The 27428-nt window shown below is 36.0% G+C and overlaps 1 protein-coding gene across 6 annotated transcripts in view; it reads left to right on the top strand.

Annotated features, from left to right (window-relative positions):
- LOC134737530 (membrane-spanning 4-domains subfamily A member 12-like) overlaps positions 1–24181 on the top strand; it is a 39339-nt gene extending 15158 nt beyond the window's left edge. For 2 of the 6 annotated variants that reach the window (XM_054440385.2, XM_054440384.2), the window contains exons 4-7: positions 5153–5209; positions 18752–18871; positions 21214–21331; positions 23989–24181. In XM_054440385.2, coding sequence (XP_054296360.2) covers positions 5153–5209; positions 18752–18871; positions 21214–21324 — 288 coding nt within the window. In that variant the 3' untranslated portion in view covers positions 21325–21331; positions 23989–24181. The remainder of the gene's footprint in view (positions 1–5152; positions 5210–18751; positions 18872–21213; positions 21332–23988) is intronic. The other 4 variants (XM_054440389.2, XM_054440388.2, XR_008492525.2 and 1 more) reach the window with 2 other exon arrangements.
- The last annotated feature ends 3247 nt before the right edge of the window (positions 24182–27428 follow it).

The following is a 27428-nucleotide window of genomic DNA, read 5'->3' as shown; positions in this document are numbered from 1 at the left end:
CATAAAAAGCAACAAATTAATGGCATTCATGACAACCTGGATGGAATTGGAGACTACTATTTTAAGTGAAGTAACTCAGGAATGAAAAAGCAAACATTGTATATTCTCACCCATAAGTGGGAGCTAAGCTATGAGGCTGCAAGGGCATAAGAATGATACAGTGGACTTTGGGGACTCAGGGGAAAGGGTGGGAGAGGGTGAGGGATAAAAGACTACAAATTGGGTTCAGTGTATACTGCTCAGGTGATGGGTGCACCAAAATCTCACAAGTCACCACTAAAGAATTTACTCATGTAACCAAATACCACCTGTTCCCAAAAACCTATAAAATTTTAAAAAAATAATAAATGTAATGACAAAAAAGAAGCTTAAAAAAGTAAGAAATCTTAAAAAAATAGAATAAAGAGTCATTGGCATCTAGTAATGAGACTAGATGAGATCACCAAAGAATAAATAAACATAGAAAAGAAGAGATAACTAAGGACTAGAGCAGCACTGTCCAATACAATAGTCACATGTACCTACTGAACCTCGAAAATGCAACTAAACTGCCCTGAGAAGTGGTGTAAAGATAAAATACATATAAGATTTCAAAACTTAGTATACATTTTAAAATGTAAAATATATAATTATTTTATATTGATTCTATCTCGAAATAATTTTGGATATGTGAACTTATAGAAAATATATTATTAAAATAAGTTGTATATATTTCTTTTTAGTTTTCTTAATATGGCACTTGGAAACTTACAATTACATATGTTGCTTGCATTATATTTCTATTGGACAGCCCTAGACAATATTGTGACTGAGGACAGTGCTATGATTAGGTTTGTTTTAATACTATCACTCTATGAGTAATAAGAGATTAGATTTAAGAATGTTAGAGAAGTTAGAAGAGGCTACTGCAGTGATTCAGACAAGAAAAACGGGGCCTTAATTCAATTTAGAGGTGCCAAAAATATAGGTTCTGTCTTAGTCCATTTTGTGTTGCTGTAATAGAACACCATAGGCTAAGTAATTTATAAAAGAAAACAAATGTACTTCTCACAGTTCTTGGGGCTAGGGACTCTAATATCAAGATGCTGGCATCTTGTGAGGGCCTTCAGGCTGCATCATCTCATGATGGAAAGTCTAAGGGCAGGCCAGGTGCGGTGGCTCACGTCTGTAATCCCAGCACTTTGGGAGGCTGAGGCGGGTAGATCACGAGGTCAGGAGATCAAGACCATCCTGGCTACCATGGTGAAACCTTGTCTCTACTAAAAATACAAAAAATTAGCCAGGCACTGTGGCGGGCACCTGTAGTCCCAGCTACTCGGGAGGCTGAGCTGAGATCATGCCACTGCACTCCAGCCTGGGCCACAGAGCGAGACTCCATCTCGGGGGAAAAAAAAAATAATCAACAAAACAGGTAGTTGGTATTTTGCAAAGTTTAACAAAATTGACAAACGTTTAGCCATACTAACCAGGAAAAAAAGAGAGAAGATTCAAATAAGTAAAATCTGAAATTAAAAAAGAGACATTACAACTGATGTTGCAGAAATTCAAAAGATCATTAGTGACCACTATGAGCAACTATATGCCAATAAATTGGAAAATCTAGAAGAAATGAACAAATTCCAAGATACCTACAACCTACCAAGATTGAACCATAAAGAAACCCAAAACCTGAACAGACCAATAACAAGTAATGAGGTCAAAGCCATAGTAAAAAGTCTCTCAGTAAAGAAAAACCTGGGACCGATAGATTAACTGATGAATTCTGCCAAACATTTAAAGAACTAGTAGTAATTCTACTCAAACTGTTTCAAAAAAATAGAGGAGAAGGGAATACTTCCAAAGTCATTCTATAAGGCTAGTAAAACCGTAATACCAAAACCAGACGAGGACACATCAAAAAAATAAAAAGAAAAAAAAAACTACAGGCCAATCTGATGAATATTGATGCAAAAATCCTCAACAAAATAATAGCAAACCAAATTCAACAATACATCAGAAAGATCATTCATCATGACCAAGTGGGATTTACCCCTGGGATGCAAGGATGAATAAACATACCCAAATAAATCAACATAATACATTATATCAACAAAATGAAAAGTAAAAACTATAAGATCACTTCAATTGATGCTGAAAAGTCAGATGATAAAACCCAATATCTCTTCATGATAAAAACTCTCAAAAAACTGAGGATAAAAGGGACATACCTCAATATAATAAAAGTCATTTATGGCAGACCTACAGCTAGCATACTGAATGGGGAAAAATGGAAAGCCTTTCCTCTAAGATCTGGAACACAAGAAGGATGCCTACTGCCACCACTGTTATTTAACATAGTACTGAAAGTCCCAGCTAGAGCAATCAGACAAGAGAAAGCTATGAAGGCCATCCAAATTGAAAAGAAAAAAGTCAAATTATTCTTGTTTGCACATCATATTGTCTTATATTTGGAAAAACCTAAAGACTCCACTAGAAAATTATTAAAACTGATAAACTCAGTAAAGTTTGCAGGATGCAACACCAACATACAAAAATCAGTAGCATTTCTATATGCCAACAGTAAACAATCTGGAAAAGAAATTTAAAAATTAATCTAATTTGTAACAGCCACACATAAAATTAAATACCTAGAAATTAACTAGGGAACCAGGAAACAAATCCACACACCTAGAGTGAACACATATTCAACAAAGGTGCCAAGAACATATGCTGGGGAAAAGACAGTCTCTTCAATAAATGGTGATGGGAAAACTGGATATCCATATGCAGAAGAATGAATATCTCTCACCATACACAAAAATCAAATCAAAATGGATTAAAGACAAATCTAAGACCTCAAACTATGAAACAACTACAAGAAAACATGAGGAAAATCTCCAGGACATTGGTTTGGGCAAAAATTTCTTGAGCAATACCTCACAAGCACAGGCAATCAGAGCAAACATGGACAAATGGGATCACATCAAGTTAAAAAGCTTCTGCACAGCAAGGGACACAATCAACAAAGTGAAGACACAACCCACAGAATGGGAGAAAATGTTTGCAAACTACCCATCTGAGAAGGGATTCATAGCCAGAATATATAAGGAGCTCAAACAACTCTATAAGGAAAAAAATCTAATAGTCCGATTAAAAAAATGGGCAAAAGATTTCAGTAGACATTTCTCAAAAGAAGACATACAAATGACAAACAGGCATATGAAAAGGTGCTCAACATCACTGATCATCAGAGAAATGCAAATCAAAACTACAATGAAATATCATCTCACCCCAGTTAAAATGGCTTATATCCAAAAGATAGGCACTAACAAATACTGGTGACGATGTGGAGGAAAGGGAACCTTTGTACACTGTTCATGGGAATGTAAATTATTACACCCACTATGCAGAATAGTTTGGAGGTTCCTCGGACAACTAAAAATTCAGCTACTATATGATCCAGCAATCCCACTGCTACATATATACACAAAGGAAGGGAAATCAGTGTATTGAAGAGATATCTGCACTCCTATATTTATTGCAGCACTATTTACAATAGCTAAGATTTGGAAGCAACCTAAGTGTACATAAGCAGATGAATAAAGAAAATGTGGTACGTATACACAATGGAGTACTATTCAACCATACAAAAGAATGAGATCCACAACTGTAACAGCTCTGCTCCCACCTCAGGTCTGCAACACAGGAGAGCACAATTCCAGTGCTCACTGCTGAGACACTTTCCACAATTCTAGCTGTGGAGGCTCCTAGCCCACTCCAGGGCAAGCACTGCCATCTCTGGCCCAAGACTATAATCCTTACGTGGCCATGCTGCAGGCTCACCATAGAATGACTGACTTTGTATGCATCCAGATTAAAAATGATGTCCTGCTATTGGTCCTGGGTTTGGGAAAATGTCTGCAGCTTTTCCTAGCGCCTTTCCCTGTCAATGTCTCCAAGCTTCTCCCTAAGTTAGCTCCAGGGCTTGGGAGAAATAAAATGCTCCCCCTCAGCCTGGGTTGCTTGGATTTCCAGTGGAAGGATGAGTCACAGAGGGAGGCTTTCTGCTTCTCTCACACAGTGGGACTTCACTCACTTTTATCAGCCAGACATCATCACGGGGACTGTTTGCCCATGCTTTCTTCTCCAGGATCTGGGTGTCCTTAACAACACCAGTGAGTTTCTGTTTTCCTTTTTGAATTAAAGCTCACAGAGTTGATCTTTATGCACTATTTTTTTTATTTCCAAGTTGCTAACGTATGCTAAAAGCCCCTAACCTGCCATCTTGGAAAAAAAATCGAAACATTATATGTAACTATTACACTACAACAATAACACAGTGTAACAGACTATCCTCATTTTACCAATGAAAAAAGCAAAACTCAGTTATAGGTTAAGTAATTTTCCTGAGTCACAGAGAAAGCAAAGAGCAAAGAACTCAACCTCAGATCCTTCTTACTTCAAAATTCTATTTAGTATTGACGTGTGAGTTTCCAGATTTTTCTGGGAAAACAACATCCCTCTCCCATACTACTAACTGACCTGTTCATTTCTTAATGCTGTGGAAAGTTTTATGCGTTCATAAATGTTGTATCTGTGAGGAAAATAAATTTCTGATACACCATAACTGCCATCTTTCTAACAAGTGTCACGAAATGATGGAAGATCTCAGAAAAAACTACTCATGGAAGACACTGTATAATTCTTCTATTTAAATATGTAAACTGAAGCATCAATATTTTATGAATGATATTTTCTATTAATAAAGTATTTAAGCATTATATTCAAAGTATTTTCATATGAAGTCACCAAGATATAACACTTCCCAGTAGTAAATTCATTAATTGGGTGCATTTTCTGGTAAGTCACATATTGGCTTAATAAATTATGATTGACAAAAACTAAGGAAACATTGATACTCCTTTTTCCATAAAGTCACTTCAGAATGCCCTTAGATTCTATTTCCAATACATATATTAAATTAGTAGCCAGAGATTTCATGGCTTTCTCCCATCTCCACAAATAAAAAAAAAAAACCCTTGAATTATATCCTGAATGATTTTCTCAATGGTCCCATATTCTTTATGTTAAAACATTCTGGAATTCTCTTGCTTTTTAAGTTTATACATAAACATAATGACTGGGTATTAATAAATGTGATCTTTGTTTCCAGTTTATCTTCACGGGGGCCTTTACAGTATCATTAGAAAAGATACGTTCACCATTCTTGGTAAGTCAGAATGCTTATAGCAGCTCTAAAGTTTTATTTGCCAAAAGAAGGAAAGTCAGTGGGTAGGCAGCATTGTCTGTGTGTCACTAGAAACCTATATATAATTGAAGAATAGATTTTTAAAATGTAAGAAATGTAAGTTTCCATTGCATTTTCAAACAAAAACAGAATACATGCCTGTTACTGAAGTCATTGTTATATTTCATTAGTTATAAAAATAACTCAGGATGTATGAAGTTAATCAAGAAACTAAATTTCTACATGACAGATCATTTAATGCAAATTAAAATTCAATTAAGATGTAAATACAGCTATCTTGAAATGACCCAGTTTCTGTTATTACCTTCTTTTTCTCTTGCTTCTTTCTTCACATGTCTAGAAACTTTTAATTGTATGGGGGCTACTGTGTATGTGGTGTTTTAAAGAGTCTGGATCATGTTGATTTCCTTTAGTGAATATTGCATTTTGCATTGATAGGAAGTGAGGTGAAAGAACAAGAAATTAGAATAATTATGTACGTAAATGCTAGGAGATTGACTTCTGGAATGGCAGACTGAGAACTCCATGAAATCGTTCCTTAACAAAAACAGAGAAACCACTGGCAAAACAACCAAAAGTAATGATTTCAGAGCATTGGAAATTAATCAAAGACACAGCTAAAACAGAAAATTATCTAAGAGATACTAGTAAACCTCAGAAAAACGGAGAGATCTATAATGTTTTAATTTGAGGCTAATTTCCATCCCCTCTCCCTTCAAGCTCCTTGGCAGAGTATGTATGAAAAGCCAGCAGTATAGCAAGCAGCTGAGAGGACCGACATCATGCGATGCTCTAAAGTGCCATCATCTGAGCACAGTCAATATTTTGTCTGAAATTGCACCTCTGTTCCCAGGATATTTTGGCTATTTTTTGGATAAAGATTTCAGCTCAGTGACAACAAAGTCCTACCACTAGATGGCTTAAACACTATCAATCTGCTAGCAGTAGCACAGCTTAATAAGGCTATGAATTCAGGTAAATAAGGGCTTGGTCAGAAATTTAAAAGACGATCTTGAATAACTAGATAATCATAAGGAGCTTTGAAAAGCTCTGACATATTCTTGGAGATCTAAAGTCCCTCACAAATATGGAAAGCTATGTGCATGCCCAGGAAGCAACAAAGAAAGAAAAAAAGCCCACCACTCATTTACCTCTGGCTGACTATGGGGCCCTAGGCAAGGAAGAAGTGAAAGCTGAAGCTGTCTTATAAACTAACTGAAGTTTTAAGCATATATTCTCATACACACTCTCCTTGGCAAAGGATTATTGACTGACATTAAATTACACTGAGCCAGGGATGGCTCCTAGGAAGCAGATAACCCATGGGCTTGACATTGAGGGAATAAAATATTTACAGAATTAATCCAGGAAACTTAACAAAGAAAAAGGAATAAGAAAAACAACAACAAAAGCAAAAATAGCAAACCCTGGGGGTGGGGAAGCAATTAAATACCAAATATGCTACAATGTATTATGTAAAATGTCAATTTTTCTAAAAAGAAAACATGCAAGGAAACTGAAACATATTTTACATACACAGGAGAAAAAAAGCAACCAACAGAAAAATATTGCTATGGGGGCCAAAATTTGGTACTTTAACTACTCAAAGACTTTAAATTAGATCTTTTAAATATGGTCAGAGAACCAAAAAAAAATTGTTAAAAGAATTAAAAGAAAGCATGAAAGTGATATGTCACCAAATATAGAATATCAATAAAGAGATAGAAATTATAGATTTTAAAAAATTAATACGTTAATTGGATTTCCCATAGAAATCACTTTAAAACATGACTGAAAATATGCACAACAAGAAATAAGGCCATCTCCAGTGATGCCAGGCACAAGTTCAGCTCAAACCATCCTAGACTCCAGACTAGTCCTACGGACCCAGACTCTACACCTGCCCTAGCACCAGGCCAACCCTAAGCTGCAGGCCAGTCCCTGTAGCCCAAGTCTCCAGAGGACCCGGGGTCTAGGCCTGCTCCAGCAGACCCAAGGTCCAGGCCCACCCCAGTGCACCCCATTGCCAAAATGAGTCACATGGAATGAGGCACCATGACCAGCCTTGAAGACCCATTCCAATGCCCATGGACTCAGGACCCAGACTCATCCCTACAGACTTGGTTTAGACTAGCCCCAGCACCAGGCCAGCCCCATGGACTCAAAATGCAGACCCATATCAGTGGTCCCAGGTGCCAGGTCCATCACAACATCTGAGTGACCTCTAAAGAGTCAGGCTCAAGGTTCACACCAGTATCAGCTCAGCTCTTGTAGACTCAGGCTTCAGGCTGGCCCCCGTGGATACAGGCTCCCGGCCCTTCCCCATATGCCAATCAACAAGTCCACCAAGGTAGATCAAGGCTACAGGCACAACTCCACAGAACCAGGATTCAGGCCTACCTACCTGCTAACCTGGTATCAGGCCATCTTGCCTGAGGACTCCAGCAGCAAGCCAGCCATACCAGATATCCTGCCCAGAATCTTTGAATGAGCTCACTGGTGAAAGTCTTTTCCAGACAAAGCCAGTATGAAAAAACTGGAATAAGGCTCCTACTTCAAATGGACAGATATTAATATAAGGCAAAAAAAGATGAGAAAACAAGAAGACATACCACCAAAAGAACACAATGTGCTCCCAGTAGCTGACCCCAAAGAAATGGAAATATATGAACTTCATCATCAATAATTCAAAATAATTGTTATTGAAAGGCTCAAGGAACTTCAAGAAAATGCAGATAATTTTATAAAATCAGGAAAACAATAAATGACCAAAATGAGAAATTTAACAGAGTGAATAAAATTATTTTGAAAAATTAAATAAATTCTGAAGCTGGAAAATAATGAATGAAATTAAAAATACAATAGAAAGCAGCAACAACAGAATTCATCAAGGAGAAGAAAGACTGTGACATTGAAGACAAGGCATTTGAAAATATACAGTCATAGGAGAAAAAAATGAAAAGGACAAAAAGTCTATAGGATTTGTGGGACAAGATCAAGAGAGGAAATATTCAAAATATAGGAGTTCAAGAAGGAGGAGACAAAGACAAATGGGTAGGAATATTATTAAAATAACATAAGAAAGCTTTCTAAATCTGGGAAAAGATATAAATATCCAGGTACAGGAAGGTCCAAAGGTCTCCAATTAGATCAATCCAAGCAAGATTACACCAAGATATAATCAAACTGTCAAAAATCAAAGACAAAGAGAGGCTCCTGAAAGCAACAAGAAAAAAAGACGTAACTAATGTATAAGAAAGTTTCAATAAGGCTAGTAGGAGATTCCTCAGCAGAAACCTAACAGACCTGGACAGAATAGGATGATATATTCAAAGTGGTGAAAGAAAAATACTGTCAACAAATAACCCAGGAAAGCTGTTCTTCAAAAATTAAGAATGAAGACTTTCTCAGACAAACAAAAGCTGAGAGAGTGTATTATCCTGTGATGGAAGGGTCAAAGCTTACAAAATTTTCGTTAGATAGGAGTAATAAGTTCAAGAGACCTTATGGTGCAACATGATGACTGTAGTTAAAAACACCAGATGTAACAGAGGTGTTGGAATTATCATACTGTGACTTAGAAAAGCTATGATTAATATGCTAAGAAACATAATGGAAAAAAGTGGGCAACATGCAAGAACAGGTAAGTAATGTAATCAGAGAAACAGAAATTCTAAGAAGTAATAAAAAGGAAATGCTAGAAATAAAAAACCTTATAACAGAAATGAATCATGCCTTTGATGGGCTCATTAGTAGTCTGGACATGTCTGAGGAAAGAATTAGTGAGTTTTAAGGATCAGTAAATAGAAGTATCCAAAACTAAAAAGTAAAGGGAAAAAAAATGAAAAAAAGAAAACAGGACAAAAATCCAAGAACTGTGAGATAAAGACAAAAGAAGTAACGTGCATAATGGAACTGCCAAAAAAAAAAGAACAAGAGGGAACGGAAGAAATGTTTGTAGCAATAATGACTGAGAATTTCATAAAATTAATATCAGACCAAACCACAGATCCAGAAACTTAAAGGACACTAAGCAGAATAAATGCCAAAGACATACACTTAGGAAAATTATATTTAAACCGCAGAAAATCAAATATTTAAAAAAATCTTGAAAGAAGTTGTATTAGTTTGTTCTTGCACTGCTATACAGAAATACCTGAGACTGAGTATTTATAAAGAAAAGAGGTGTAATTGACTCACAGTTCCTCAGGCTGTATAGGAAGCAGGATAGCATCTGCTCGGCTTCTGAAGAGGCCTCAGGAAACTTACAATCATGGTAGAAGGTGAAAGGGAAACAGGCACATCTTACATGACAGGAGCATGACCAAGGTGGGGGGAGGTGCCACACATTTTTAAATAACCAGCTCTCATGATAACTCATTCACTATCATGAGAACAGAGGGGGAAATCCACCCTTTTGATCTAATCACCTCTCACCAGTCCCTACCTCCAAAATGAGAGATTACAATTCAACATGAGATTTGGGCAGTGACACAGATCCAAACCATGTCAGAAGCCAAAAAAAAAAATTACCTATAGAGGATCAAGGATAAGAATTACATAGGACTTCTCCTCATGCACCATGCAAGTAAAAAGAGTGGAGTTAAATATTTAAAGTATTTGGAGAAGTGCCAACCTAGAATTCTGCACTCTATGAAATTATACTTCAGAAGTGAAGGAGAAACAAAGATTTTCTCAGACAAGCAAATTTGAAGAAATTTGATGAGAGTAAACCTGCCTTGCAAGAAATGTTAAAATAAGTTTTTTCAGGAACCAAAAAACAATGATATTTGTCAGACTCAGAACTTAATAAAGAAAAAAGAGAATTAGAGAAAGAAAAAGTGAAGGTAAAAAATTAAAACTTTTATTTTTCTTATATTTAACCTAACAGTTTGCTCAAAATGATGATAGCAGCAATGTATTCAATGATCATACCTATGAATAAGTGTAATGAAAGAAAGCAATGATACAAAAGATGAGAGGAAGGAATTAGGAGTACTTTGTTAATATAAGATACTTGTACTATCTGTGAAGGTAGTATATTGTTATTTGACAAATAGAGTTGGATTAGTTGTAAATGTATATTGAAAACACTGTGGTAATCACTTTAAGAAGTTTTCTTAAATACTTGATTTGCTAATAAAGAAGAGAAAATAGAATCACATAAAATGTTCATTTAAGCCAAAGAAAAAGGTAGAAAAACAGTATAATCTGAAAAAAACAAGCAAGGACAAGGGAAATGAATAGAGACCAGTCATAAATATATGACAGATATTAATCCACCTCTATCAATAATTACTATAAACACCAGTGATCTAAATGCACCTATCAAAAGACAGAGATTTTTGAAGAGTGGAACAAAAAACAGTATTCAACAATATGTTGTCTATAGGAAACCTGCTCTAAATATAGACACATATAGATTGAAAAGTAAAAGATATCACATGTTAACACTAATTATCGCTTCTCGGCTTTTAGGCTAAGATCAAGTGTAGTACATGTGAACACTAATTGAAAGAAAGTAGGAGTAACTATATTAACTTCAGACAGAGCAGACATCAGAGCAAGGAAAATTATCAGGAATAAAGAGAGGCATTACATAATGATAAAGGGGTCAATGTATGTGGCCAACAGCAAAGTAATAAAATACATGAGGCAATAGCTGATAGAACTACAAGGAAACATATATGGATCCACTATTAGAGTTGAAGACTTTAACTCCTATGATTAATAAAGACATTCTGCAAGCAGAAAATCAGTATATACAGAGTTGAACTCAACAGCACTGTCAATCATCTGGATATGATTGACACCAATGCAATACTCATACAATAAAATAATACATTTTTCTCAAGGACACTTATAACAGCCCCTAAGATAGACCATGTTCTGAGTCGTAAAATACATGCTAGTCGATTTTTAAAAATAAATATTGTACAATTTATGCTCTCAGATCACACTGTGATGAAAATAAAAGCCACATTAGAAAGGTAAGAGAAATGATTTCACTTTGACTATGTCACCTCTCCACAACAATGGCATAGCACCCACCACACAGAAAGGATTTCCTCAGTCCCAAGATTTCTACAAGGGAATAAAGAGGGAGCCCATGGTGGACATCCAGCTTCCTCAGCATTCTTGGATGTTTTGCAGGAGGCCCACTTGCCAAATGGGGAACATTAGAAGTATCAGCAGGGGTAGACTATGTGGTGTCAGCTCGAAATAAAAAGCTGGGGCCCACAGCAACCAGCATGTGAATCTTGGCTACGGCTCTGTATTCTGGTCAGCGGAGGCACCCGACCAGAGAGATTAGCCAAAAGCATCTCTCTGCAGGAAGCACAGTTGAGAGATTTGCCAGGCTCAAGTCTTTGTCTAGCTTTGACACCCAGCATCAGAGCTCTGCATAAGGCTCTCTCAGGCTGAGAAGCAAGTCTGCATTTGGACATTACTACAGAGTGTACCTTCTGGCCCAGCTCAACATGATTAGCTAAGCAGTAACCCAGCCTCAGAGACCTGCATAAGGATTTATCAGGCTGGGAGGCAAGCCAATATATGAGCGTATCTATGAAGCAAAGCCTCTGGCTCTGCCTGACACTAGCAGTTGAGCAGAGGCCCCATCAGTCTTCAGAGCCCAGTCGGAGGTTCTGTCCAGACCCAGGCGGGGAGGGAATCCTATGACTACACATATCTGTGGAATATAGTCTCTGACCCTAACCATTTCAAATAACATTTCCATAATTGAATTTACAGAAGGAAAAGAGAGAAGGGAAGAGCAAGCATATTTAAGAAAATAATGGCTGAAAACTTTTCAAATCTGGAAAAAGATGGCAACATGCAGATACAGGAAGCTCAGAAGTCTTCAACCAAATTAAACCCAAAGAAGGGTTAACCGAGACATATCATGTTCAAACTAACAAAAATCAAAGACAAAGAATTCTGAAAGTAGCAAGAGATAAGAAACATATCATATTCAAGAGGGTTCCAATACAGCTATCAGCAGACTTCTCAGCAGATATCATGCAGGCCAGGAGAGAGTGAATAATGTACTTAAAGTGCTGTAAAAAACAACAACAGCAACAACAACAAAAAAAAGTCAACCAAGAATATTTTGCCTTGCAAAGCCATTCGTTTTTTTGATTTTTTTTTCTTTTTTCTTTTTCTTTTTTTTTTTTTTTTTTGACACAAAGTCTCACTTTTGTCACCCAGGATGGAGGGCAATGGCATGATCTCGGCTCACTGCAACCTCGCCTCCCGGGTTCAAGCGATTCTCCTGCCTCAGCCTCCTGAGTAGCTGGGATTACAGGCACCTGCCATCATGCCTGGCTAATTTTTGTATTTCTAGTAGAGACGGGTTTCACCATGTTGGCCAGTCTGGTCTCAAACTCCTGATCTCAGGCGATCTACCCACCTCAGCCTCCCAAAGTGCTGGGATTGCATGCGTGAGCCACTGTGCCCGGCCCTTGCAAAGCTATTCTAAGGAAATAAGGGAAAAATTAAAATTTTCCCAGACAAAAAAAAAAAAAAAGCTAAGGGGGCTCATCATCACTACACATGCCTTACAGGAATCATGAAAGGGAGCTATTTAAGCTGAAACCAAAAAAACGACGACACAAATTCATAACAAAAAACATATAAAAGTATAAAACTTGGTGGTATAAATAATACAGTCATATTCAGAATATTCTAGTACTGTAATGGTAGTACACAAAGCAATTTTATCTCTAATATGAGTGTTAAAAGACAAAACTATTAAAACAACTATAACTACAATAAACTAAGGGATACAAATTACAAAAGATATACATTTTGATATCCAAATAACAAATAGGGGAAAAAGTAAAATGTAGACATTTTGTATTGAAAGTTAAGTTGTTGTCAGCTTTAAAAGCCGGGTACAACTACAAAATATTTTATTTGTGCCTCATGGTAACCACGATACAAAAACTTATAATAGTTGCACAAAATATAAAAACTAAGAAATCAAATCATACCATCACGGAAAATCATCAAATCAGAAAAGACGGTAAGAGAGGAGGAAAGAAACAAAGGATGGTTTAAAAAGAAAATAAACCACAAAACAGCAATAAGAGTTCTTATATATTAATAATTACCTGGAATGTAAATTGATTAAATTCTCCAATAAAAAAATTAAGTAACTAAATGGACTTAAAAACAAAATGCAACTATATGCTGCCTACAAGACGCTCACTTCACCTTTAAGGACACATATAGGCTGAAAGTGACGGGGTGAAGAAAGGTATTTCAAAAAGTGGGTGAAGGATATGAACAGACACTTCTCAAAAGAAGACATTTATGCAGCCAACAGACACATGAAGAAATGCTCATCATCACTGGCCATCAGAGAAATGCAGATCAAAACCACAATGAGATACCATCTCACACCAGTTAGAATGGCGATCATTAAAAAGTCAGGAAACAACAGGTGCTGGAGAGGATGTGGAGAAACAGGAACACTTTTACACTGTTAGTGGGACTGTAAACTAGTTCAACCATTGTGGAAGACAGTGTGATGATTCCTCAAGGATCTAGAACTAGAAATACCATTTGACCCAGCCATCCCATTACTGGGTATATACCCAAAGGATTATGAATCATGCTGCTGTAAAGACACATGCACACATATGTTTATTGCGGCACTATTCACAATAGCAAAGACTTGGAACCAACCCAAATGTCCATCAATGATAGACTGGATTAAGAAAATGTGGCAAATATACACCATGGAATACTATGCAGCCATAAAAAAGGATGAGTTTATGTCCTTTGTAGGGACATGGATGAAGCTGGAAACCATCATTCTCAGCAAACTATCGCAAGAACAAAAAAACAAACACTGTGTGTTCTCACTCATAGGTGGGAAATAAACAATGAGAACACTTGGACACAGGAAGGGGAACATCACACAACGGAGCCTGTCATGGGGCGAGGGAAGGGGGGAGGGAAAGCATTAGGAGACATACCTAATGTAAATGACGAGTTAATGGGTGCAGCACACCAACATGGCACATGTATACCTATGTAACAAACTTGCACGTTGCGCACATGTACCCTAGAACTTAAAGTATAATTAAAAACAAAAAGAATTTTAAAAACAGAAAAAAAAGATATTTCCTGAAAATAGATGCCAAAAAGAGAAGAAATAGCATACTTAACACCAAATGTCAACAAGTATGTGAAGAAAACAAGCCCTTCATATTGTCATTGGAAGTGTCAAATGACACCATGACCTTGTAAAAATATGTGGTCATTCATTCAAAATTTAAATATACACCTGCCATATGACCCAGCAATTCCTTGCTAGGCACTTACCTCTGAGAAATAAAAACATATGTCAAAACCAGAAAACAAAAACTTGCCCACATGTTTATAGGAGTTTATTCACAATAGCCAAAACCTGAAATTGAACTAGGCAAGAAAACTTTTATCTGAAATGTTTTAGTTATTTTAGAAATAAAGCCTAGGTTTTTTTAAATAAAGGTTAATAATTCATGATTTTCTCTGGCTGCAATAAAAGTATAAAAATGTTTCTTAAAATATTCTTTATAGCATCTCACTGGGCATGGTGGCTCATGCCTGTAATCCCAGCACTTTGGGAGACCAAGATGGGCAGATCATTTGAGGTCAGGAGATCAAGACCAGCCTGGCCAACATAGTGAAACCCTGTGTCTACTAAAAATACAAAAATTAACCAGGCGTGATGGCGTGTGCATGTAATCCCAGCTACTTGGGAGGCTGAGGCATGAGAATTGCTTGAACCTGGGAGGTAGAGGTTGCAGTGAGCCGAGATCCCATTACTGCACTCCAGCCCAGGTGACAGAGCGATACTCTGTCTCAAAAAAAAAAAAAAATGTTTATATGGTCTCTATTTTCAAAAATTACTAAAAAACAAAACGAAACTTCATAGTAGATGGCAGGGTCATAGAGGGTAGTTTATCCCATGCCTCACACTTTTTTACTGCATCTGGCTCTCATAGTGCCCCTTCATGCTCCTCTTTCTTAATTTTTAATAGCTTTATTGAGGCATAATTGACATATAATAATCAATAAACTGTACATATTTAAAGTACGCAAGTTGGTAAGCCATTAATACAATAAGACAGTGCATATGTCACCCCCAACAGTTTTCTCTGCCCCTTTGTCATCCCTCTTGCTTATCCCTCCTCAAAACCCTCCCTCCCCCAGGCATCTACTTATCTGCTTTTTATCACTACAGATTAATTTGCATTCTCTAGAGTTTTATACACATGGAATAATACAGTATATATGCTTTCTTGTTTGACTTATTTCATTCAGCATAATTATCCTGAGATTCACTCATGTATATAAATTATCAATCCCTTTTTATTTCTAAGTGATATTCAATTTTATGGATATATCAAAATTCATTTATCCATTCACCTATTGATGGAGCTTGCATTGTTTCCAGTTTTGAGCTTTTACAAATAAAGCTACTATGAACATTTACAAGTCTTTGTACAGACTTATGCCCTCATTTCTCTTTAGTAAATACCTGAATCATAGGGTATATGCATGTTTAACTTTTCAAGAAACTGCTAACCTGTTTTCCAAAGTGGTTGTAGCATATTACATTTCCACCCACAGGCTGAGTATTCCAGTTCCTCCATACTTTCACTCTCTTCTTACAGTGCACTTATTGTATACCTTTTTGTATTAATGATTTATCAAATTGTATACTTTGAATATGTCCAATACCACCCCAACCGAGAGCGGGAATCAAAACAAGTGTTTCTGCTTGTTTTATTCAGATAAGTTTTTCCCAGAACATCTTCATGCTCCAGAGAAGAACATCTGCTCCATGGGGCCTTATTGATGCATTTCCTCAACAAGATGGCTCTTTTCTAAATAAAAACAGATTATTTTGACATAACTATTGCCTATTGTATAGTTGAGAAAATGAAATATTTACCAAATATACTTCATTTTAAAGACTGGATTATGTCAACATACCAAAATTTACTAAGCAATACAGTTGTATGTTTACATAATAATAAACATTTTATTTTAATTTGTCTTTCTTTAAGGGAGATTTGTTCCAAAAGAATAAATTAGTTGAGATCACTATACAACATACAACAGCAACTTCGATAAACATATCCTTTATCCAGTGAAATTGGTTTCAGAATTCAGTCGTTTAATTATTATCTAATTCATATTAGATAGAAGGAAATATACATATCTTTTTAAATTTAACTTTTATTTTAAGTTCAGGGGTACATGTGCAGGTTTGTTATATAGGTAAACCTGTGTCATGGGGGTTTGTTTTACAGATTATTTCATCACCCAGGTATTAAGCCTAGTACCCATTAGTTATTTTTTCTCATCCTCTCCCTTCTCTCACCCTCACCCTCCAATAGGCTCCAGTGCGTTGTTTCCTTCTATGTGTTCATGTGTTCTCATCATTTAGCTCCCATTTACAAGTGAGAACAGGCAGTATTTGGTTTTCTGTTCCTGCATTAGTTTGCTAAGGATAATGGCCTCCAGCTCCTTCCATGTTCCTGCAAAGAAAATGATCTTCTCCTTTTTATTGCTGCATAGTATTCCATGGTGTATATGTACCATATTTTATTTATCCAGTCTACCATTGACAGACATTTAGGTGGAATCCATGTCTTTGTTATTGTGAATCATGCTGCAGTGAACATACACATGCATGTGTCTCTATGACAGAATGATTTATATTCCCTTGGATGTATTCCCAGTAATGGGACTGCTGGGTCAAACTGTAGTTCTATTTTTATGTCTTTGAGGAATCACCACACTGTCTTCCACACTAATTGAACTAATTTACACTCCCACCCACAGTGTATAAGTGTTACTTTTTCTCTAAAACCTTATCAGCATCTGTCATTTTTTGACTTCTTAGTAATAGCCATTCTAACTGGTGTGAGATGGTATCCCATTGTGGTTTTGATTTCATTTCTCTAATGATCAGTGATGTTGAGCTTTTTTTCATATGCTGGTTGGCCACATCTATGTCTTCTTTTGAAAGATGTCTGTTCCTGTCCTTTGCCTGCTTTTTAATGGGGATGTTTGGTTTTATCTTTGTAAATTTGTTTAAGTTTGTTACAGATGCTGGATATTAGACCTTTGTCAGATGCATAGTTTGCAAAAATTTTCTCTCATTCTGTAGGTTGTCTGCTCACTCTGTTGATGGTTTCTTTTGCTGTGTGCAGAAGTTGCTTGGTTTAATTAGATCCCATTTTTCAATTTTCAAATTTTGTTTTTGTTGCAATTGCTTTTGGTGTCTTTGTCATGAAACCTTTGCCGGTTTCTATATCCAGAATGGTATTATCTAGTTTGTACAGGATATGTTATATATATGATATCATACATATCATACATATCATATACATAATTATATATAATTATATAATATATAATGATGTATAATCATATATCATATATAATTATATATATGAGATATATGATATATCATATATTATATATCCTGTACAAACTAGATAATACTAGATAATTTCCAATGATCAAATGATTATATATGGTATATATCATATATATTATATTATTATATTATTTTATTATTATATATTATATTATATTATTATAATATTATATACTATATAATATATATTCTATATTCTTTGTCTATAAATGTAGACAAAGAAATAAAATATAGTATATTTTATATTCTATACTATATACCATATATCGCATATATCATATATATTGTATATCATATATATCATATTATATATCATATATTATATATTATATAATTATTATTATTATATATTCTATATTCTTTGTCTATAAATGTAGACAAAGAAATAAATATAATAAATAAGGATCTTCTTAATATCATATCACCTCTCTGATCCTATACATGGACAAAGTGCAATTATGCAGCAGCGTTATACATATGCATGAAGTTCTCTACCATCTTCAAGATAAAATCCTAAATATCTAGCTAGATAGCACCTATCTTTCCAACAAAATTTTCTACAGCTCTCCTTCTTCCACTCCAAAATGAACCATAACAAACTCCTGAAATGTTAGTTCTCTGATATTCTGAAACTGTATGGCACTATGAATTTGCCTACATTATTACAATTTTTTACATTCTATTCACATTTAACATGCACTTGTTTGTCTTCCTCAATAGTCTGAAAATTCCTTGAGTGCAGAGACCATTTCTTTTCTTTTTATCGACTAATGCAGGGCATAGATTGCAGAGTATAGAATAGGCATTCAATAAATAGTCAGTGGATAAATAAACTTGTTTATTGTATCAAAAGTTTTATCATCTCCAAAATTGTTTATTCCTATTGGGATCCTGACAGATCTGCAGTTCTGACAGTCTTTGTAATGATCCTACTATGCTGAAAAGATCAGAATTTATATAAACCTTTTACTTTTAAAAAAACTTTTACTTTAATATACTTGTCAATGATGCATATGGATAATTTCCAATGACCAAATGATTATTTTTCTCTATTGCAGGTGTCTTATACTTTAGTAGCAAACATCGTAAGTGCCTGTATTTCAGTGATTGGTCTGCTTTTACTATCAATTGAGTTTATAATACATAGTAAAAGTTCAAAAAATTCTCTTTGGCCACATGTAAGTACCAGGTTTCTGTGAGAATCTCATCACAATTTTAGAATTATGTGTTAAATATTTACTAAGTGATCAGAGTACTTAAGTACAATGCAAGTCATGGAGGTGACCCTCACCATTAGTCTACCTCATGGTATATGCATCTATTAAAAATGTGAATCAAACTACAAGTTATATTTCTAAACCTAAGACCACCCAAAACCTCAAGTAAACAAATGAAAGCTATTATACATATTAATAGATGCATTTTGAGTAACTAAGCATTATATTCAATTCTGGACCCACCTGATAGCCATGATATTTTTATGATGGGCAGCTCAGTTCATTCCAGGTACCTGCATCTCTGAGGTCAGTTCTCCCAGGCCTTAAAAGATCAAGTTTGTTATAGCAAGACTTGGTCTTCCAAGAAGGAATTGGCATACTCATGTACCTGTGATACCCAAGGGCTTATGTTCAATGTCAGGGCTGTAGTTTACAGACAGAATAAAGCTGAACTCTGTACATGTATGTAATTTTGAATGCATGTAGTCAGTTCTATATCATTCATGACTATGTGGACATTTTTGCACTGCCTGCTTTGAGTCTGTCAGTTGTTCAGCAGGTCTGTGGGAGTCTAACTGTGTTCACATTTGCATTTCAATATCTGTGTATATCTGTGTTCCCATTCATGTGGAACTGTGGACATATGTGCATTTATCTGTATACGTTTGTTGGTGTAGAGAGAAGGGGCTAGGAGGGCAAGAAGGTAGAAGTCAGTGCTAAGCAAGTTGTGTAGAAATTGAAGCTATAAGGGCCAAAGTCTTCTCTAGGATTTCGGTCCTTCTGCTCTATCCCATCTGCCCAGGGCTTGATGAAGGGCAAAATAGTGGGAAGTTTTACCAATACTTAGAAATCAGCTTTTCTGAATTGAACCCATTGGATATTGCCTGTATTTAAATTCCTAACTAATTAAGTAAATTCTCCTTACTTCAACATCCAAAACTCTTGGTTAATTATCTAGTTGCAAAGATTACACCAGTTTGCATTTTGCTGGATTTTTCTTATTTCTATGTAGCTTTGAAAGTGATTTTACAGTGAGTGCAATGGTATACCTCCTTAGGAACGATTTATGTCTCTGATTCAATAAAGAAATGAGTTTAGAAATTTTAAACTGCTTGCTCAGAGTCACGTGGCTAGTCGCTTACAGATCATTTTTTCTAATGCAGAATGGTTTTAAATTCTAAATTATCTTACCCCACAAAATTGAGCTTTTACAAAAATCAATTCAGTGGCACATCAAAGAATCATTTTGCTGCTGCAGAGAATGCTAATATTTTATGATACATACCCTGATGGATACCTTAAAGTGGTATCTTAAATAAATAGAAACATAAAGATGTTGCTTAAGATTATATTTGTATAACAAAAATGGCTCATTTTATTGGATTGATATTTAATTATGATCTTAACTCTTTCATTTTTCTAATTTATCTCTTAAACTATCAATATTCATATTAGTAGGAAATCCAGAATCTTCCTTCTGAGGGCCCCTCCCTGTTGACCCTCTCAAGTTACTCAAAACCACTGGGATCCAAAGGTTTGATATTGACTCCAAGCCCTTAGTTAACAGAGTCATGTAGTATCTCATCAGTCTCCCAGTGTGCCCTTAATTTCCACTGCCATGGTTCAGTTACTATTAAATGACACCATTATTTAACACTGATTTGAGTAGCCCATGGTGACCTTGTCATAAAAGTGCATTGAGTACTGAAGAGGCTTGGGCTTCCAATATTACAGATTCTGTATTCTTGTCTCCAACCCAGCTATACTGTCAGGATATGGGTCTATTGGGGCTTATAGACAGAGGCACAATCCCAGGAGGAAATTCCTACCCCCAGGTCACATCAGCCCTTGTGTTGAGTCCAGGTTACAAGTCCAAACATTCTTTTGTTTCATTGTTTCTCTTTAGTGTCCTTTCCTATCAACAGGGCAAATTTATATAAGTTTCTCTATTAAATAAGTTCTATAACACTAAACCTCAAGGGTGTCACAATTCCATCTTCCCCAGAGATTTATTGGCCTCAATGAAAATTTCCTGTTATTATCCACAACAATAAACAGGAAAACACAATCAATGATTCTCATCATCCATTTGGCAGAAATATATCAGTATATCATCATCCTCAATAATTATCAGTTGTAATTACAATTAAAAAATATTTAAAATTCTATTGTTGAGGGTGGAGGATAGGGTGGGTAGTTTTTCTCTTCTATTTTTCTTCTTCAATTTTAAGATACCTTTATTATTTCTAAAGTGCTCATATAGAAAGATCTGTAAGGAATGTACATTTTCTTTTTGGATACAGAAAAGTGGCAAACTCCTTTCAGAATATCTGTTCATATTAACCATCTTGGAGTTGTTTGTGGCAAGTATAGTCAGCCACTGGGCATCCCAAGCAAAAAAGAGAGGAAGATAAAGATGCAGTGAGTATCCCATTTTTCCCTTAGTAAATCAGAAGATGTTGTCTTCTGTTATGAACACTATTTGAATAACTAAGGTTTTGATATGAATTAAGTATAAATAATGCCATCACTAAGCTGTGATTGTAGATAGCTGAAAACACTCAGCACTAACTGTCGTGCACTTATATGGGTCCCTCCACAACTGAATAAATAATTTTCCCTTTTATAAAGGTGTTTTGCATTACAGGATGCTTTTATGTCCATACCATATGAGAGAATAAGGTAGAAGATATGTGATTTTCTGGCTCAGGTCTGTCTAATTCTACAGACATTACCCTGGAAACAAAAAGTTTTGTAGAAGTTGTTACCAGGCATGGGGATATGGGACTACTGAAGTCTGAAGCCTTTATTTCTCAAAATTTGGGAGAACAAGTTGAATATCTAAGTGTAGAACTTTAGTGTCTTCAGAAACCAAGATTTGGGAGTAATGGAGAAGTTGAAAAAGATGGTAAAGCCTTTTTTCAATAAAGCTATTTTCCTACTTTCTCCATATCAACTACTTCACGTCTAAAGGAAAACTTAACCCCCATTTGACCTCAATCTCACTAAATCAGAGAACTTCAGTGAAAGATATGCCTGCCCTTTTTCCCCAGTACCCACTCAACAGGCCGAGGCTTAGAGATCTATGAGATCATAAAAACAACTGAGGAGACCACAGTTAACACAAAGAAGAAAGTGAGTTGTCCATATATCCTAGAACACATGTGTAGAAAGGTTTAGGAAATTTAAGCTTCCTCCCCATTTTACCACTTTCTAATCTCATCTGTTTGACCCTTTGACCTGCCTTCTTACCTGGGTCTTAATCTCTTCAGGTTGCTGTTCTGTCCCTTGACTTTTCCAACTGTACCTCTATAGTTTTTGTATAGGCAACACCATATATACCTACAGCTTGGTAGATGTGTACCACCTATAAATTTATAATAATCCAAATGTTGAGTCTCCACCCTAGACCTTTCTACTGAGCTCTAGGCTCATATTGCCAACTTCTCTCTAGAGAGTTTGATTCAAATGATTCCAAAGCACCTCAAATAAAACATATCTAAAACTGAACTAATCATCTCACCCACAAAGTCATTACCTTGTCTTTTCAAACATTTAAGAGCACCACCATCTATCTACCTGCCTGTCCTGGCCAGGGAGCTGAGAAATACTCTCAAATTGAAACAATCTGACAATCCTTTTTATATGATCCCCTAAATGTATTTCAATTCTGTCCTCTGTTTCTTCATCTCCCCAAATGAAAGTTTAAACAGGAAACACTTACCACACGAAAGCCTGATATTCTAGCACAACATTCATTTCTGTAATAATTTAGCCCAATCTACTTTCTTGACTTCATTTCCTACCACTCACCCCCATAAATGCTGTGCTCCAGCCTCACCAATTTACTTATCATTCCATAAATATGCCTTGTTAAGTTTACCATCTTAATTTATAAACAGCTTTGTTTAGGAATCTCTATTTTGAATTAACCTGATAAAATGAATTAGGAGGGAGAGGAATTTATCATATAGATTTCTTTTATTGTATTTCCCACTTTCTCTTGACACTCAGAGGCTACATCTTCATTTGTACTGCAAAAGTCACTTGCTTTTCAAAACATGTGAATTAGCTATAATTCCAGATGAATTAGGGTATTGAAAACCTGTTATCTGGATCACTGATTGCCTTTCAATGAATTTTCTTTAAGTAAGGTATTAAAATGGGGAGCTGAAGTTCCATCTAAAGGTATTCAAACTCGAAATCTCAAAAAAATATGGCTCTACCTAAAAGCAAAGTAAACAAAAACACACCAAACACACACACACACACACACACACACACACACAGTCTTAATTCTTCTCTGAATAAAGTGAAAAGAGAACAAACATGGATTGGGTATATAAGAACATATAGATTTCTACTCCAACTAAATAGAATTTAAACTGACAGGTATTCAATGCTATACTTAATAATGCAATCAAGTTTGAGTAGAAAACAGTATGTCCTTTATGATCAATCATTGTCTTGGGGACTGTCTTTTCATATAGCATTGTCTTTGGCTTTCAATCTATAGAAACAAAAAAGAAGGGAGGATGGAAACCAGGGAGAAAGGGAGAGAGGACAAAGAAAGAAACTAAAAAGTATCAAAAGCACGTGGTTTAATTCAAAAATCTCGCCTGGTGGGGTGGTTCACACCCGTAATTTCAGCACTTTGAGAGGCTAAGGCAGGGGAATTGCTTGAGCTCAGGATTTTGAGACCAGCCTGGGCAACACAATGAGACCCCATCTCTACAAAAATAAAATAAAATAATAAAATAAAATAAATAAAATGCATATTTGAAAAAATTACCCAGGAGTGGTGGCACATCCCTGCAGTCCTATAGCTACTAAGGAGGGGGAGGTGGAAGGAGGGCTTTTGCCCAGGAATTCAGGGTTACAGTGAGCAATGATAGTGTCACTGTATTCCAGGCTGGGTGACAGAGAGAGACCTCATCTCTAAAAAAATAAATAAAATAAAAATCTCAATGAGGAGAATACTTCTATTAGAATTATTTCCAAAATTCTACCCCAGATTCTATAGTTCTTTATTTTAGAGTGTGCTAATGATCAATTTACTGATATCTAACTTACCTCAGGTTCATGGCAGAAGGAGATCCTTTCTCTACATATTAAAGAAACCATTGGTGAGCTCAGTCAAGGAGGAAAGTTTAGTGGCAAATGAAGAACTTCATTCTGTTCAAGAGGCTTCTTGGAAAATGTAATTTCATTAAATCCATCTCAGTATTCTCTTCCACCTATTTCATTAATAAAAATTAAAATTGATGAATATGGTTATTTTTGTCTATGTGAGGAACTGTGCATGAATTTATCTCAGTTTGAATATGGTCAGCCTGAGTTAAGGGATTCTTCCATACAAGAGAAATTCTATGAATGGGCACATGTTTCTAGAGTAGAATCTATACCTAAAATTGATAATGATGTAATAAATGCTAACTCGAGAAAATTATTTCATTGTGAGAAGGAGACTTCGCATAAATGATAAATAATCCCATTGCTTGTGAAGGCTTCTTTGCTGATTAGCTCTAAATACTACTTCTAATTATTTCTTTCTCACTGGATATTATTAAAACATGCATAGCTTACCTATAGTGAAGAAGGTATATTACAATTAGCCATATCTTTATGTTATTGAGACTACATGAATTAATAGCTACTGGATTTAGTTTGTCTAGAAAGTCCAGCTCCCAAAACGTTACATATTTTTGCCCATAATTTTACACTGTGGCTTATCACACTCAAATTTTAAGTAAATTATCTTAGAAATGTTTTATTGTGTCTATAAGGATGCTTCCTATTTTTTAAATTTTCTTTGATCTCCACACCCCACTCCCCCTTCCCTCCCTCCATCAGCAATTGTTCCACTTTATAAAACATGCATATTTTATTTGTCAGTATCTCCCCAAAAATGTATGGCATTCTATTGTAGGAATATATTTGGAATCCATGAAGATCATACCCACGCATAAATTACACGCACAAACTTTGCTCCTCCTAACAGTAAGTTTTAAAGATCTATCCATGTGTCTATCAGTACCTCTATCAGTTGATTTTAAGTGCTGCCTAAAGTCTGTGCCATGCACCCAGCACATTTATACTTTTGCTGTCCCAGGAATGGGCAACTGGGTTCCCCCCGTCTTGCCCTTAAGTAATTTGGGGGGATACAAATTCAAGATTAGAGTATCTATGTTATTTATGTATATGCCATTTGTTTATGAAGCGCAAAAATTTCTACCATTTAGAACAGCCTTCTGTTGCAGGTCCTTTATTATTGTGTACTTTTTCTTCAGTCTAGCCTGTATACTTTTGTTCTCTTAGGAATTCACAGATTCTGGTTCACCAAGAGAGTTGCTTCTTATTTTTCAATGTGGCAATGGAATTTTTTTTGTAAGGGTGCTCCTTGGAATTGGAGTTCATATGAAGAATAAGTAGCATCTGTTTGGTCTACCTTCATGAACTAGAAACCACAACTGTGAGAGAGACTTGCATAAATGTACAGGTTGAGAAGAAATACAAAGCAGGGAGTAATATTTGAATATACTGGGGAGAAAAAGATAATTGATGGATTAAGGTTTATAAGCCCTTTGAAGGACATGAGATTATAGCACAGGAACAGATTGCACTTTAGAACAGAGGAAAAATACCTAATTCTGATCAAGTAAGAAAATAGTGAAAAATTAGCTTTAATGTAAATGTTCTTTATCCATTCCTCCATATGAGAAGGATAAGAAAGAACATGAGAACATTCATCTTTCCTTTGAAAAAATTGACAAGGCAGTCATTTAGGAGTGAGAAGTGGTAATGAATAAAGTACTTGTTTGGATTAAGAGTTGCCAGGAATCAGTGGCAAAATTGGCCAAATTATACGCAACGATTTAATTAGAAGCACAGATGAAGACACTGGACTTTCAGATGACATCTTTGTTGGGTGTCTATCCATGCCATTGTGAGAGTTTCCCTAAAATATCCTACACAGGAAAGGTGGCATTACAAGGTGGCAAACTTGCATTTGTGGGTTTTAATAAGATGATAATTAGTGGATCTGTGGGATCCAGGCTGAATGAGGAAGGATATGATGCCAGAAATTTTGAAAGAAATGTAGAGATCGGGGGCCAATAATCTGAAAAGCGGCTGCTAACACCTAAGATGGCTTTGTGCAAACTAGACAAAAGTACCCCGTTCAAAAGGACAGATTGCTCAATAACAGCTCCTCTGGGAAAATGAAATAGAAGGTGAGTCTCCTCTGAACAGTACAATTAGAAATTGAGGCCCTTTCCTCCTAGCTGATCAAGGCAGCACCAAGGGAGTCTGCCCTGCAAGTGGAGACCAGGTGCAACTGCAGCCCCAATCTTTGACCCCATTGACATGCATCCTTGAACAAGGTCCCAGCTTCAGAGCCTGAGCTAGTTTAACACAAAGAATAGCTCTAGATAGGGAGTCATGACATGGCAAATCTGAAAGATATTTGTTTTTGATCACAGAGTAGGATATCACAATTGAGATACTGGAAAGAATGAGCTGCAAATGTAAATATAGGGTAGCTGCTCCATTTATGCATACATTCATCATAAACTACTTTTTGACAATCTACTTTGCACCAGGCGTAATTCTTGCTTCTGGCAACAGATTTAAACAAAAGAGACAAGATCCTGCCTTCAGGGAGCTTATATTCTAGGGAAAGGAAGTCAGTGACACTATATGGATCATGCACTGGTCAACAAAGCAAATACATAAAAATTTAAAAGGCCAATCTCTCCCCATAAAAAAAAGAAAAAGAATCATAGTCACCCTTGGAGGGTGTTCATTATTTCAAAATTTCATAAGTAAAGAGATAAAGCATACATCTTGCCTTTCATTTTTATAACAGTTTCATTGAGATATAATTCACATATTATCAAATTTACCTATTTATTTGTGGGTTTTTTTCTTTGTTTGTTTCTTTGTTTTTTTTTTTTTGAGGTGGGGTCTCACTCTGTTGCCCAGGCTGGAGTGCAGTGGTGCAATCTCAGCTCAGTGAAAGCTATGCCTCCTGGGTTCACACCATTCTCCTGCCTCAGCCTCCCGAGTAGCTGGGACTACAAGCACCCACCACCACGCCTGGCTAATTTTTTGTATTTTTAGTAAAGCCAGGATGGTCTCGATCTCCTGACCTCGTGATCTGCCCGCCTCGGCCTCCCAAAGTGCTGGGATTACAGGCGTGAGCCACTGCGCCTAGCCTAAAATTTACCTATTTAAAGTGTATAGTTTAGTGGCTTTTAGTATATTCACAGAGTTGTGTAAGTAACACCACCTAATTTTGGACCCAAACCCATTAGGAGTAATTCTTATTCTCCACCCACTTACCTCAGTATTAGCAAATCACTGGTCTACTTTCTGTCTCTGTGGATTTGCCTACCAGGGCTATTTTATATGAACGTCTTTTGTGACTTGCTTCTTTCACTTACCATAATGATTTCAAGGCTTATTCATGCTGTAGCATAAACTAGAACTTTGTTGTGTTTCATTGTCAAATAATACA

This window comes from Pongo pygmaeus, chromosome 9, assembly GCF_028885625.2.
Source record: "Pongo pygmaeus isolate AG05252 chromosome 9, NHGRI_mPonPyg2-v2.0_pri, whole genome shotgun sequence".
Taxonomy (NCBI): Eukaryota; Metazoa; Chordata; class Mammalia; order Primates; family Hominidae; genus Pongo; species Pongo pygmaeus.
This window is presented reverse-complemented; position numbering and strand designations above follow the sequence as displayed.